General features: G+C 50.8%; 1 protein-coding gene and 2 pseudogenes across 2 annotated transcripts in view; 1 reads left to right on the top strand and 2 right to left on the bottom strand.

Moving 5' to 3' along the window:
• Nucleotides 1-811, bottom strand: part of LOC105824374 — a 12,570-nt pseudogene extending 11,759 nt beyond the window's left edge.
• Nucleotides 812-4,244: 3,433 nt separating this feature from the next.
• The window catches only part of LOC105824389 (HLA class II histocompatibility antigen, DO alpha chain), a 12,707-nt gene continuing 5,356 nt past the window's right edge, over nucleotides 4,245-11,595 (bottom strand). The window contains exons 2-6 of the mRNA XM_012661816.1: nucleotides 8,964-9,081; nucleotides 7,520-7,768; nucleotides 6,840-7,121; nucleotides 6,604-6,739; nucleotides 4,245-6,352 (exon numbers count right to left, since the gene is read on the bottom strand). Coding sequence (XP_012517270.1) covers nucleotides 6,349-6,352; nucleotides 6,604-6,739; nucleotides 6,840-7,121; nucleotides 7,520-7,768; nucleotides 8,964-9,045 — 753 coding nt within the window. The 5' untranslated portion in view covers nucleotides 9,046-9,081 and the 3' untranslated portion in view covers nucleotides 4,245-6,348. The remainder of the gene's footprint in view (nucleotides 6,353-6,603; nucleotides 6,740-6,839; nucleotides 7,122-7,519; nucleotides 7,769-8,963; nucleotides 9,082-11,595) is intronic.
• The window catches only part of LOC105824373, a 1,066-nt pseudogene continuing 345 nt past the window's right edge, over nucleotides 10,875-11,595 (top strand). Inside the window, exon 1 of the transcript XR_001138200.1 lies at nucleotides 10,875-11,592. The product of XR_001138200.1 is annotated as a proteasome subunit beta type-3 pseudogene (transcript). The remainder of the gene's footprint in view (nucleotides 11,593-11,595) is intronic.

The raw sequence follows: 11,595 nt of genomic DNA, 5'->3' as shown, positions 1-11,595 counted from the left end.
TTCGGGGCATTGCAGTAAGAACGCGTACCTGCCGCAGATGCACACGCTGAGGGCCTGAGGACAGGAACACAGGGCTGCTGGGAATCTAACAGGTCTCTCTCGAGAGTGGTGCTGGGACTCTGGGGACGAGGCAGCAGAAAGTTTCCAGGGGCCAGAAATGCCAGGGAGCCCCCTCCTCGGGAGACCCCGGGCTTACCCAGATCTGGAGCTTCCACGTGAGGTGGAGTCGAACCACAAGATGGAGCCAAACCACAAACCTTCGGCGGCGAAACCCACGGGGAGGAGAGGCGGGGACCGGAAGTGAATCCGCTCGTCCACGCGCAGGAGTTCTTACTTGCCGGCGGCTTTCCAGCAGCAGAGGAGAAAGGGACGCCTGAGAAAAGGGACCCCATTCAAGGAGAGGCCCCCTTTATCTGTCCACACAGATAAACAGAGTGACGTGGCAGAGAGACTGGAGGTGGGGGGTGTATCTGGCCGCGTTGGACAGAGAAGCCTCTCTGAATTGGGGACCACATGAGTCGTGAGTGGATGACGAATTGGAGGCATCGGTGTTAAGATCTTGGGCAGGAGGATCCCAGGGGAAGATCGTGTGGCTGCCGCTAATGTAAGAAGGAAGAGTGGAGGGAGGTGAGGTTGGAGAGACATGTAGTGCCCCATCATGCGGAGCCCTGTTAGCCAGTGAGGAATTCACACTGTATTTTAAGCAAGAAAGTAAGTCTGAACGGGGGGGGCCGACATGAATGACACAGGTGGCAGGAGTAAAACCTCTTCAGTAATTGCAAAACCCGGTCACTCTTCAACCTCACCCCATTTTCTGCTGTCTGTTCTACCGAAGCCTCAAGAGAAGTGAGTTCCCAAAAGGGGGTGGAACCTCCTCATGTACGTTTCCTGGCACTGCTGAGGTCGCACGCTGTGCATCCTGCCTCGCGCATCGCAGGCTGGTCTCCATTGGCGCGCTGGAAAGAACACGGGCTCTAGCATTCTACATACCTTCCCAGCCCCCTCCTAGCTGTTTGACCTTGGGCAAGTTAAGTAACTTGAATCCTAGTTTCCTGCCCTGTAAAATGGAATCATTATATTTAACTTGAAAATTGGTTGTAAGGAAGAAATGAAATAATGCATGTGTGGCAGAATAACGCTTTTCTTTTGTTTTTTCTTTCCTTGTATATAGGTTTGTAACACAAGAAAATAGCAGATGTTACCTCCAAGGCCCTTCCTGGTCTGGCTTTAAGTTTCCCAAAGCCTGAAGTTCACTTGACATGATGCCAGGTGTCCCAGACACTGTACCAGGGACAGAGTGAGAGAAACGCCTTGAAGAGGCAGTAAGGCAAGGCAGAGAGGGCAGGTTCTCCCAAACTGAAGAGGGCACAGCAGTCTGTGGGTCCTAAGAGAACCCTGTTCCCTCGCAGCAACCAAGGCAGGTTGGAGGGGTGGTGGGGGGGCTTTGAGGGAGGGGAGAAGGTGACCGAGTGCTGCCTCTCTGCAGTCCTGTTCCCAGGGACTAGGGATCCATTCTCACCAAAGAGTCCCCTGCCCCAAGCCTGGAACAGAAGCAGAAGAGCTGCCACTCGGAAAGGACCACACAAGTTAAGACCCAGGCATGCTTGGAATAAGCAGGCTGGACGATGCAGGAAGACAGAAGGGGCTTCTCCAAGGCACTGGAGACTGCCTCGGGGCACAGACCCTTGGAACGACCGTGAGAGAGAGAAGCCCCGATAATGACTGAGATTGAATTTAAACCAGCCTCATGGGTGAAGAGTAGGTTTTGAGTTGGATTTAAGATTTTTTAAAGAAATTTAGTATTTTTTGCACTCTGTGCACTATTTTCTCGATTTTGTGGACCAAGGTTCAAATCCACTACACATGAAAAGCATTTACCTCAAGGCCTGGCACATGGCTTGTGTTCGGTAAGCGGTAGCCAATGTTAAAACCAGCCGCAGAGCAATGGAGGCAAGACTGGATTTGAAACAAACAAAATTCAACTGAATAGAATTCTACAAGGATTTTAATGCCCCTTACGTTTCAGGCAACGTGACAGTATTGGAAATATAAGACACAGCCTTCCCTTGCCCAAGACGACCCGTTAGTGCAAGGGCAGACTTACATGCTATTAACTCTGACACCTGGCAGAATGTGGCATATACTTGATGGGAGAACGGGCAGCATATTGGGTGTGGGATTGGGAAGGCTTCATAGAAGAAGTGACATTTAATCTGGCCCCCAGGAGAACTGGTAGAATTTTGATTGGTTGGCAGAGGAAGTCAGGCCCAGCACAGAGAACAGAAAACAGCTTGTGCAAAGGCGGGGGAAGGGTAAACTGAGAGTTTTTGTGACTTGGTATTGACTATTTTTCAGGAGGAGCTATTAGTAATAGAAATAAGGTTAAAATGGTACGTTGAGGACAGTTTGAAAAGGATCTTTACCCTGTAGGTGATGGAGCACCTATAAGAATTTAAAGCAGGATGAAGGGACAAAGAAAATATGCTACAAGCTTCCAGAAAGGAAAAAAAAAAACAGATCACATACAAAGTTTTATGACTCTGAATATCTTTTGGCTTGTCAGCAATAACACTAGGAACTAAGGAACTATGGAGACATGCCTTAAAAATTCTGATGGAAATGATCTCCAACCTTCAATCTGATACCCATATAAGCTGTCATCAAAGTGTGACAGTAAATACATAAAGTACATTTTATGCCACGCAGAGCATAGAAAGCCTGCCTGGCACACACTCTTTCTCAAGAAGCTAAAAGAGGATTGCCTTGCCAAAATAAGGCAGGCCACAAAAGGGTAATTAATCGGTACAAGAAACAGAAGATCCAACACAGAGGACAGGTAAATCCTGACAAGGATGGAAGAGCGATCCCAGGATGACGGCCATGTCGTCAAGGGCAACTAGTTAAGATTGGAGCAGACGGAAGGTTCTGGGAGAGTTTTATCTGATGATGAAATTGACAGACTACCTGATGTGTCTGGTTGTACTGTAAGGAAATTTGTGATGCGTTAGTGGCAGGTACAAATAAAACCAAGCAAAGGGAAAACTGCAAGGCGTCTAGGGAAGAAGAGCAAGCTTGGTTCACCCTACGGTTTACATGGTCTTGACAATATAAATCCTGGACATTGACTGAGCTGAAGTTACAATGCAGCTATGTGAGAGGAAGTGGGGGTGGGAAAGGGGTATGTATCTTCTCTGAAGATGAAAAAAATCAAAGTCCTCCTCTTCCACAGTGCAAACTGAAGAGATAAAGCCTGAGGCTGAAAAATCTAGATGTAGCAACACAAACATGTTATTTAGAGATGAGAGGCCAATAGCAACAGAATCCCTAAAAACAGTTGAAAATTAGTGCCTGTGAGAGCAAGAAAGAACATGGTAGGAAAGGGGGCTGAAGGTTGGGGTTTGGTAGCAAATCTTGTAGAACTATTTGACTCTTTAAACTGTGAAGATAATGTAATTTTATTAAAAATTAAAATTGAAAGGAGAGTGGATGGGAAGAGGGGATGTGGAGGCAGCCCAGGCAGGACCCTCTCTCAGAGAGCACCACTGGGAGGAGCACATGATGTGGGGAAGGGCTGGTTATAGGACAGAGGGGAGATCTGGTATTCTCATTATATGGGAGAGGTGACATCTTTATTATCTGTAGGGAGGGACCTGCAAAGAGGGAGAGTTTGAATATATAGAAGAGGAGGTGGCTATTGAAGGGCTATTCTTTTTTTTTTTTTTTTCTGAGACAAGGTCTCTCTCTGTCACCCAGGATGGCATGCAATGGCACGAACATAGCTCACTGCAGCCTCAATCCTGGGCTCATGCGATCCTCCTGCCTCAGGCTCCCAAGTAGTTGAGACTACAGGCGAGTGCCACCATGCCTGGCTAATTTTTTCTATTTTTTGTAGTGACAGGCTCACCATGTTGCCCAGGCTGGTCTCGAACTCCCGGCCTCAAGTGATTCTCCTGTCTCAACCTCCCAAAGTGCTGGGATTACAGGCATGAGCCACTTGCGCCCAGCCTGCACATCTATTCTAAAAGGGACTGAAGGGAGTCAGATCACGAATGCAGGAAGACAATTTTTAAAAATGAAACACTACTTTTTGAGACTAGAAGAAAAAACTGTGAGTCTACAGGGAGATACATAAATATAAAAGATTTGGAATTGTTCCTAGAAGTTCTAGTGACTGCTGAGTAATATATGCACCGTGAAAACACACTTCTTTTGGTCAAAAGAAGAGACACTTTTAATGATTTTATTAAGCCTTAAGACAGAGATCAGAGAAACACCTGTCCAGTGATGCAGCAAGTAAACTTTTAAGCAAAAGCTTAGCAGATATCAGAGCATGCTGGGGACAGACATATCTTGGAGTGTCTTCTGAGAACAAAACCGTACCTCTTTCTCTGAAAACAACCCAACCCCTATCCCTAGAGTTGGGTGCTCAGCAGCCATGTTTATCCCATGAGGGAAATTGTTATTTCCTCGTCCCCCTGCTCTAAGTACATAGGGCTGGGATGGACACCTGCCCTACGTTTGGCCCATCACTTGTCACTTATTTTTCTGAGAATTTAAAATTGTGACTGGGAGACACAGTCTCTGTGGGTGGTGAGAGCTGAGAGATATACACTCAGGGGCTGTAGGGTGAATGTGTTTGCTGAAAAGGACAGTCAGTCCACAGAGGGAGAAGAATATGGGTAACATGCAGAGGGGTCTAGAGAACACGGACCATATGGCCCCAAGACAGCACCAGGGGCAGCTCCAGGTCCCCGGGTTTTCCAGTTCCGAGCTCCACTCCCCATGAGCCTGGCTGGCACCCATCTGTGGATTCTGTGCACCAGCCTGTGTCTCTACTGTAAATACCCTCTACTTTGATGTGGTCATTTGAAGAGGGTTTCTGTCACTAGCAAACAAAATCCTTGCCTAAGATGATCCTCCCCCACTTCCATCAGAGTCTTCTGGTGACTGATTTCTGCCAGCTTACTTTCTCTTGGGAAGTCCACTGAGTCCCCATCATTTCTTGGTTTCTTTCTTTTCCAGGACCAAATGGTTACAATTCAAACTCCCATCTTGCCCCTACTTACTTGTATCTTGATCACCTTCGATGCCCTAACAGACCCAGGTTCTCCAGAAAGCCTTCCTGGTCCACCTCAGACCCCAGGGATCCCTCCTGCCAACGATCTCCGATAGCACCAAACTAAGCCAGTGGGTCCCAGTTCCCAGACCATAGCTGAGGTCCAGGATGGCCACAGCGGAATCATCTGGAGCATGTTAAAAACTATAGGCTCCCTGTTACTGCCCCTCCCATCCTTGAGATTCTACTCCAGTTGGTCTGGGTGAGGCCTGCACTTTCGAAAGGCTCCCAAGTGAGTCTTTTGTACATTCCGGTTTGGAAACCACTCCTCTGTACCACTCATTCGGTACTTGAGAAAACCACCTTGTACGGTTCCTTGTCTCTTTGCATGCTTTCAACTTTGTTCACAGTAAACTAAAATCCTCCAGGCCACATATTTAGAGAGTGTTGTGGTGGAGGATCTCTTTTAGACCGCCCTCTTCCCAGACGCCTTGCCTATCAACTCTGCCAGCCTCCTGCCTACTGTGATCGACGCACTGCGGGAAGTAGCCATCTTATCTCAGCCTTGGACCTCTCTGTCATGCATGGGACTCTAGGGAATGTAGAAAAGGGAGATGACATCGTGGCTGGACACCAATGGCCTCTTCATACCATGCAAATCCAGATAGGAGTGGAACCCCATGAGCCTCCCCTCTCCCAGCACCCTTCACAGCTGTCCTTGGTTGAGGGATGCGCAAGGAACAGGATACTCTGCAACCCTTTCAGGGCTAGTCTGAATCCAGGGGCACATTTGATGAAGTCCATGTGAAATGGTAACACACAACGGGCCAAGTGGAGCAAGACACACCTGGAAGGCCTGAGGATGGCTCCAGCCCCAGCGCCACGAGGCCAGGCTTAGTGGTCACTCAGGGTCCCCTCTGCCAACTCCCTGCATCCCTCACGTCCCAGGAGAACTGGCCAACAGCTGGTAAAAGGATAAGGTGCAAACACCATTAAAGAATTCAGTGCTGCTAGCCAGAGCTTTGGGTAGAGCCAGAGTGTGTGTGTGTGTGTGTGTGTGTGTGTGTGTGTGTGTGTGTTGAAGGGGAAGGGGAGCTGGGTGGTGTCCCACAAGTCCTGCCATGAGCGCTGCGGCCAGAAAGGAGGGGGCCTATAGGACAGAGGTGGATGCCGTTGGAAGTCAGCACAGTGGGGATGCGCTAGTAGACCACAGCGCTGAGCACGCAAGGGCTGTCGGAAACCTGCCGGGAATCCACAGGGTCTCCCACAATCCATTTCTCTCAGAGAGGTCATTACCTAAAGTAGCAGAAACCATACGACCAAGGTTGTTCAAGCTCACTATTCCAGGATCCTATCCCTGAGTGCCCACCTCCCCCAAACCTCACTCCCTCACCCCACCTCTGCTTTTCTCTTCCCCGCCCACTGCTGTCTGTATCGCCCTTCGCTGCCCCCTCTGCTCCCCACAGAATCTCTGCTCCTCCACCCCTGTCCTGCTCAGAGTCGTCCACTCTCCGCCCTGGCCTCCCAGACTCCGGGGGCCTCTGTACCTGGAAGCACTGGACAGGCGTGTGCCTGTGATGATGAGGATGGTGCCCACGAGGAAGCCCACCAGGCCCATGGCCAGGCCCAGGGCACAGAGCAGGGTCTCTGTGGCATCTGGCGGCGGGGAAGGCACCTGGGGCTCTGACAGAGAAAGAAAGGGGTGGGGGCAGCAGGGTACAGGGAAGGGTTCTAGAGTAAAGGGACACAAGTCTGGGAGGGGTCTGGGGAGGGGGCTGCATACCCCAGTGCCTGAGGAGCGGCTCGTCCAGGCCCCAGTGCTCCACCCGGCAGTCATAGACATCCTCAGCTGAGGGCACGAAGGTCAGGTAGCAGAACTTGCGGAACAAATGGTCAGGCTGGGAATAGAAGCTGGTCTGGGCCACTCCCTCGGTGACTGTTTGACCATTGCGCAGCCAGGTGATATTGATCACAGGCGGGAAGATGTTGTCCACGATGCAGATGAGGACATTGGGCTGGCCCAGCTCCGCTCGAGACTTGGGGAGCACAGTCACCCTTGGAGGCACTAGGAGGAACAATGCCCTGAGTCCCTTATGGCCAGCCTTGCTAGGACTGGGACTAAGGGACGGTTCCTCCTATCCAGCCATCTGCAGTCAGGAAATGCTCTGGGAGGGTAACCACTGGGGTCGGAGAGGAGGGAAACAGAGTTGGGGCACCAGGAGCTCCTATATCTGACTGGCTCCGGGTGGGAATGCAGGGGAGAGGGGTCATTCCTCAAGAAGGAAGAGGGTGCCGAAGGGGCCTGGAAAGACCCAGAGCCTCCTGGGAGAGAAACGGGCTGAGCACAACAGGCGCGGATTCTGAGAGAGCATGTGGCACAGTGCGTCACAGGCCTGGGAGGCAGGAAGATGCTTCTCTGGATACCCCCTGCCTGACCAGGTGAGCCGAGGGAGGGCCAGGTACCATTGGGGGCTCTGGTGCGGTTGGAACGTTCCACCAGGATGTCCAGGTGGGCTCTGATCATGGCGATGCTGGCCAGCCCACCCTGTGGGTCAAAGTGGGCAAAGTCACCAAACTCGGGCAGACGCCACATGGCCTCGCTTTTCTTCAGGTCCACGGAGAAGAGCTGTTCCCCATCAAATTCATAGGTGAACTGGCCCGAGGCACCATGAGACTGGTAGAAGGCTGGTCCGTAGGAGCCCATGTGGTCAGCTGTATTGGATGAGTTCAGAGTCAGGGAGAGAGAAGAAAATGTATCCATCTCATCCATGATATGGGATATGTTGAATCTCTGAGCCTGGGCTGCATCCCTGGTTCTGTGTGGGACAGAGATCTATTTTGACACCAAGCTGGCCCTTGGAGAGCAGAAGGGAGAGGATGGAGGGGAAAAGGCACACCCCAACACATGGAGACAGCATGGAGACACGGGTGCAGGCTGGCATCTCAGGCTGGGAAGGGGACGGGCTGTCTAAAATCAACCTTGGGACTCCAGAAGTTAAATCTTGGCTGTGATCACCTGCTCTGGCTGTGTTATCGGGCCCTGTGTGTGAGGTGGTGGCCCTGTTGGGTGGGATGAGGAGGAAATGATTGAGGACAGGAGCTTTGTACAGAGATGCCGCATAGGTGCATGTGAGGGGGAACAGGCCACGACTGGCAGCAGTAAGAATTAAGATTTCTGACCCAGAGACCATGGGGATAGAAAAAGGCAGCCCAAGGCATCGCAAGGAGGACAAGAAGTCAGAAGGTCAGGTTCATGTCCCAACTCTTCCATCTCAGAGCATTATGAATGAACATATCTCTTCCATAACTGAAGCCCAGTTTTTTGGAAGTTAGGGGTTGAGTTTCAATCGGTAAGATTCCTGTAGAATTTTCTATGAAGTTATTTGTTCAGCAGTCACTGAGGGACTACTGTGAGGGACCAGCACAGTGCCAGGCAGGGAAATAAAAGAAAAAGATGAACCAGCTGTGGACCCGCACACCAGGAGCTCATGTTAGAGAGGAACAAAGACCGGAAAACACTTAACCACGACCCACCGACATGGCCATAAATACTGCACGAGAGCTGGACTTGAACCGGCACACTCCAGGCCAGGAGGTGGTGAAGAAATCAGGGTGCTGGGCACCGGTGAGGTGGAGGTTCACGTCCCAGAAAGGAGGGAGGAAGGGGGGGAATCTGGACGTGAACAAAGGCTGAATGAAGCACTGGCGCGGCTGGACTGACGGCTCTTATATTTTGGTCCAGGACGGACGTGGCAGAGGTGAGGGGGTTTGGGGGTCTCTGGGTGAAGGAAGTTGCCCACGACCCAGAGAGGGAGACAGACAACCACCCTTTACACTGTCTCCCTCGTGTGACCCAGCTCCCTAAATCTCTGTCTCCCCTCATCCCCTCCTCACCCTCAGCACTCACCCTTGATGGCCCCTGCTTCCTGGGGGCTCAGGAGGGTCGCCAGGGTGTGGACTCCCAGGACCAGGCTGGCTGGGAGGGCCATTGCCCTCTGGTGCTTTAACCGAATAAGTCTTGGTCCCTGTGGGGAGTAGAGGAACAAGGCCAAGGTGAAGAAGAAGAAAACAAGAGTCTAGGATGGGGAGACCCTGCTACTTTCAGCCAATCAGAGACATCCTCTGAGTTAACGCCTCTGTTGCTGGGCAGAGAAGCAGAGAGCCGGGGTGAGAAGGAAGAGTTGGCTGGGCCACGCGCACAGCGCGCACCGCGGGGGCTTGGTCCACAGAGGAAGCGTCCGCGTTGGAGGGCGGGCGGCTGGGGCTCGGACCAGCTGTTACTGCACCCTCCGAGAAGGGACCGGCTGCAGGGAGCGAAAAGGCCGTCAGAGCACCGCACAGCTGAGCTCAAACGAACTTCTCCCTACCGCGATCTGTGACGTAGGGAATCCCACTTTCCCGAAGTTTCTTCAGGCAAACTTGGAGTTAGAAAATGAAATAAATTTTATCAAGAAACTTTAAAAGGGAAATATCGGATACGGAGTAGAATTAAAAAAAAAACCTTAAAACTTTAAATCACTTTCAAAAAATGTTATTTTATTTCCTTGTGTGAGAAGAAACGAGTCACTGCTGGAGACGCGTCGTCTAAAGCGGAGTGCGAGGGCGGAGGCGCCCGGTCGGGCTCAGCCAGGGGCGGGCACCGGGAGGATCTAGTGCGGTGTGAGATACACATAAAGCTGACTGTGTAGGTAAGGAGAAGTGTAACCGAGTATCTGAAGGCCATTTGTCAGAGACCGTCAAATAAGTGGCTTTCAGCTTGGAAGGGATCCAGGCGATCATCGGGGCTGTGGTTCCAAAGCGAATCACCTGCGGAGTTCGTTAAAAATCTGCATTCCGGATCCGGGCAGTGAGGCCGGGGAAAGGTGGCACCCCCTCAACAAGGGTCCCCATTGCCTTTCAGTCGCCTCCGGTCACTCCGATTCAGCCTCGGGGCCTTGAGTCTTGCCGAGAACTGACCGCGGTGGCCGTGAGGCGCAGCGGCGAGGGCGAGGTGACCCGGATGGAGAGGCGAAGGGAGCTGGCGGCGCCCCTGCCACGTCCCGCTCCGTGAAAGCTGCCTCCCATCCCTGCAGGCCCCTTTTGGGTGTTTCTTTGTGTCGGCCTAGGCCCTCTCCATACAGGTCTTTGCCCCTTCCCTCTGTGGGGTGACCACGCTCTTCTTGTCATCCTTCCCGGCCTCAGACCGCAGCCCTGTCACTCCTGGAGGCACAGACTGTGGTTAAGCAGTGCCGGTTATTTGGGACAGCCTGGCAGTGATGTCCGCGTGTAGCAAGATCGTTTTGGAAATAAATAGTCCTAGCTCTGCCACTAGGTCTTCGGCCTTAATGGTCTTAGGGAATTACTGTGCTGCTCAAGTAATGATTTACCTACCTGAAAAACTGGTCAATTCTGTGGTATTGAATATCTTTTGTCTTTAGACATAAAGCATGCGTGTGTAATCTGAAATTTCATGCTTAATTACGTGTATGCCGCATTTTCATTAGATAAAGAGTTGTTAGAGTAAAACCATTTTCATTATAGTGGCAAGATTTCTTGATCCAGGTGGCACAAATTTCAATTTATTTAAGATAACCTCTCCCCCATCCAAAATAGTAGACAAAATATTGACAGCACAGTTAATAAAGATATTTGTAATTTGGGGCTAGGTATTTGGGTTCAAATCATATGTCTTCACTCTGTGATTTCTAAATTCCATTTGTAACAATTACTTGTCTGGCTTCCCAAAATGATTCCATTTTATATGTATATATTAACCAACATATTGATTATCTTACATACCTCTTTTCAAAAAGGCTCTGATGTGACTTGAACTGTAAATGTTAAATTTTAATAAAATAATATGTGGAGGTTGTTACTCTAGCCAGGCCACTCTCTTGACTGTGTTGTATTTATTTTTGCAGCTGGGCATTGAAACCTGGTATATTTTATGTCAATAAGATATTAGAGAATCGGTTTACGGGAATTGCACCGGAGATCGGGGGTCCTAGTACACCGCAAACATGTCTATTATGTCCTATAACGGAGGGGCCATCATGGCCATGAAGGGGAAAAACTGTGTGGCCATCGCTGCAGACAGGCGCTTCGGGATCCAGGCCCAGATGGTGACCACGGACTTTCAGAAGATCTTTCCCATGGGTGACCATTTGTACATCGGTCTGGCCGGACTCGCCACTGATGTCCAGACAGTTGCCCAGCGCCTCAAGTTCCGGCTCAACCTGTATGAGTTGAAGGAAGGTCGGCAGATCAAACCTCATACCCTGATGAGTATGGTGGCCAAGCTCTTGTATGAGAAACAGTTTGGCCCCTACTACACTGAGCCAGTCATTGCTGGGTTGGACCTGAAGACCTTTAAGCCCTTCATTTGCTCTCTAGACCTCATCGGCTGCCCCATGGTGACTGATGACTTTGTGGTCAGTGGCACCTGCGCCGAACAAATGTACGGGATGTGCGAGTCCCTCTGGGAGCCCAACATGGATCCAGAACACCTGTTTGAAACCATCTCCCAAGCCATGCTGAATGCTGTGGACCGGGATGCAGTG

This window comes from Propithecus coquereli, unplaced genomic scaffold (genome assembly GCF_000956105.1).
Source record: "Propithecus coquereli isolate 6110/MARCELLA unplaced genomic scaffold, Pcoq_1.0 Scaffold734, whole genome shotgun sequence".
Lineage (NCBI taxonomy): Eukaryota > Metazoa > Chordata > Mammalia > Primates > Indriidae > Propithecus > Propithecus coquereli.
This window is presented reverse-complemented; position numbering and strand designations above follow the sequence as displayed.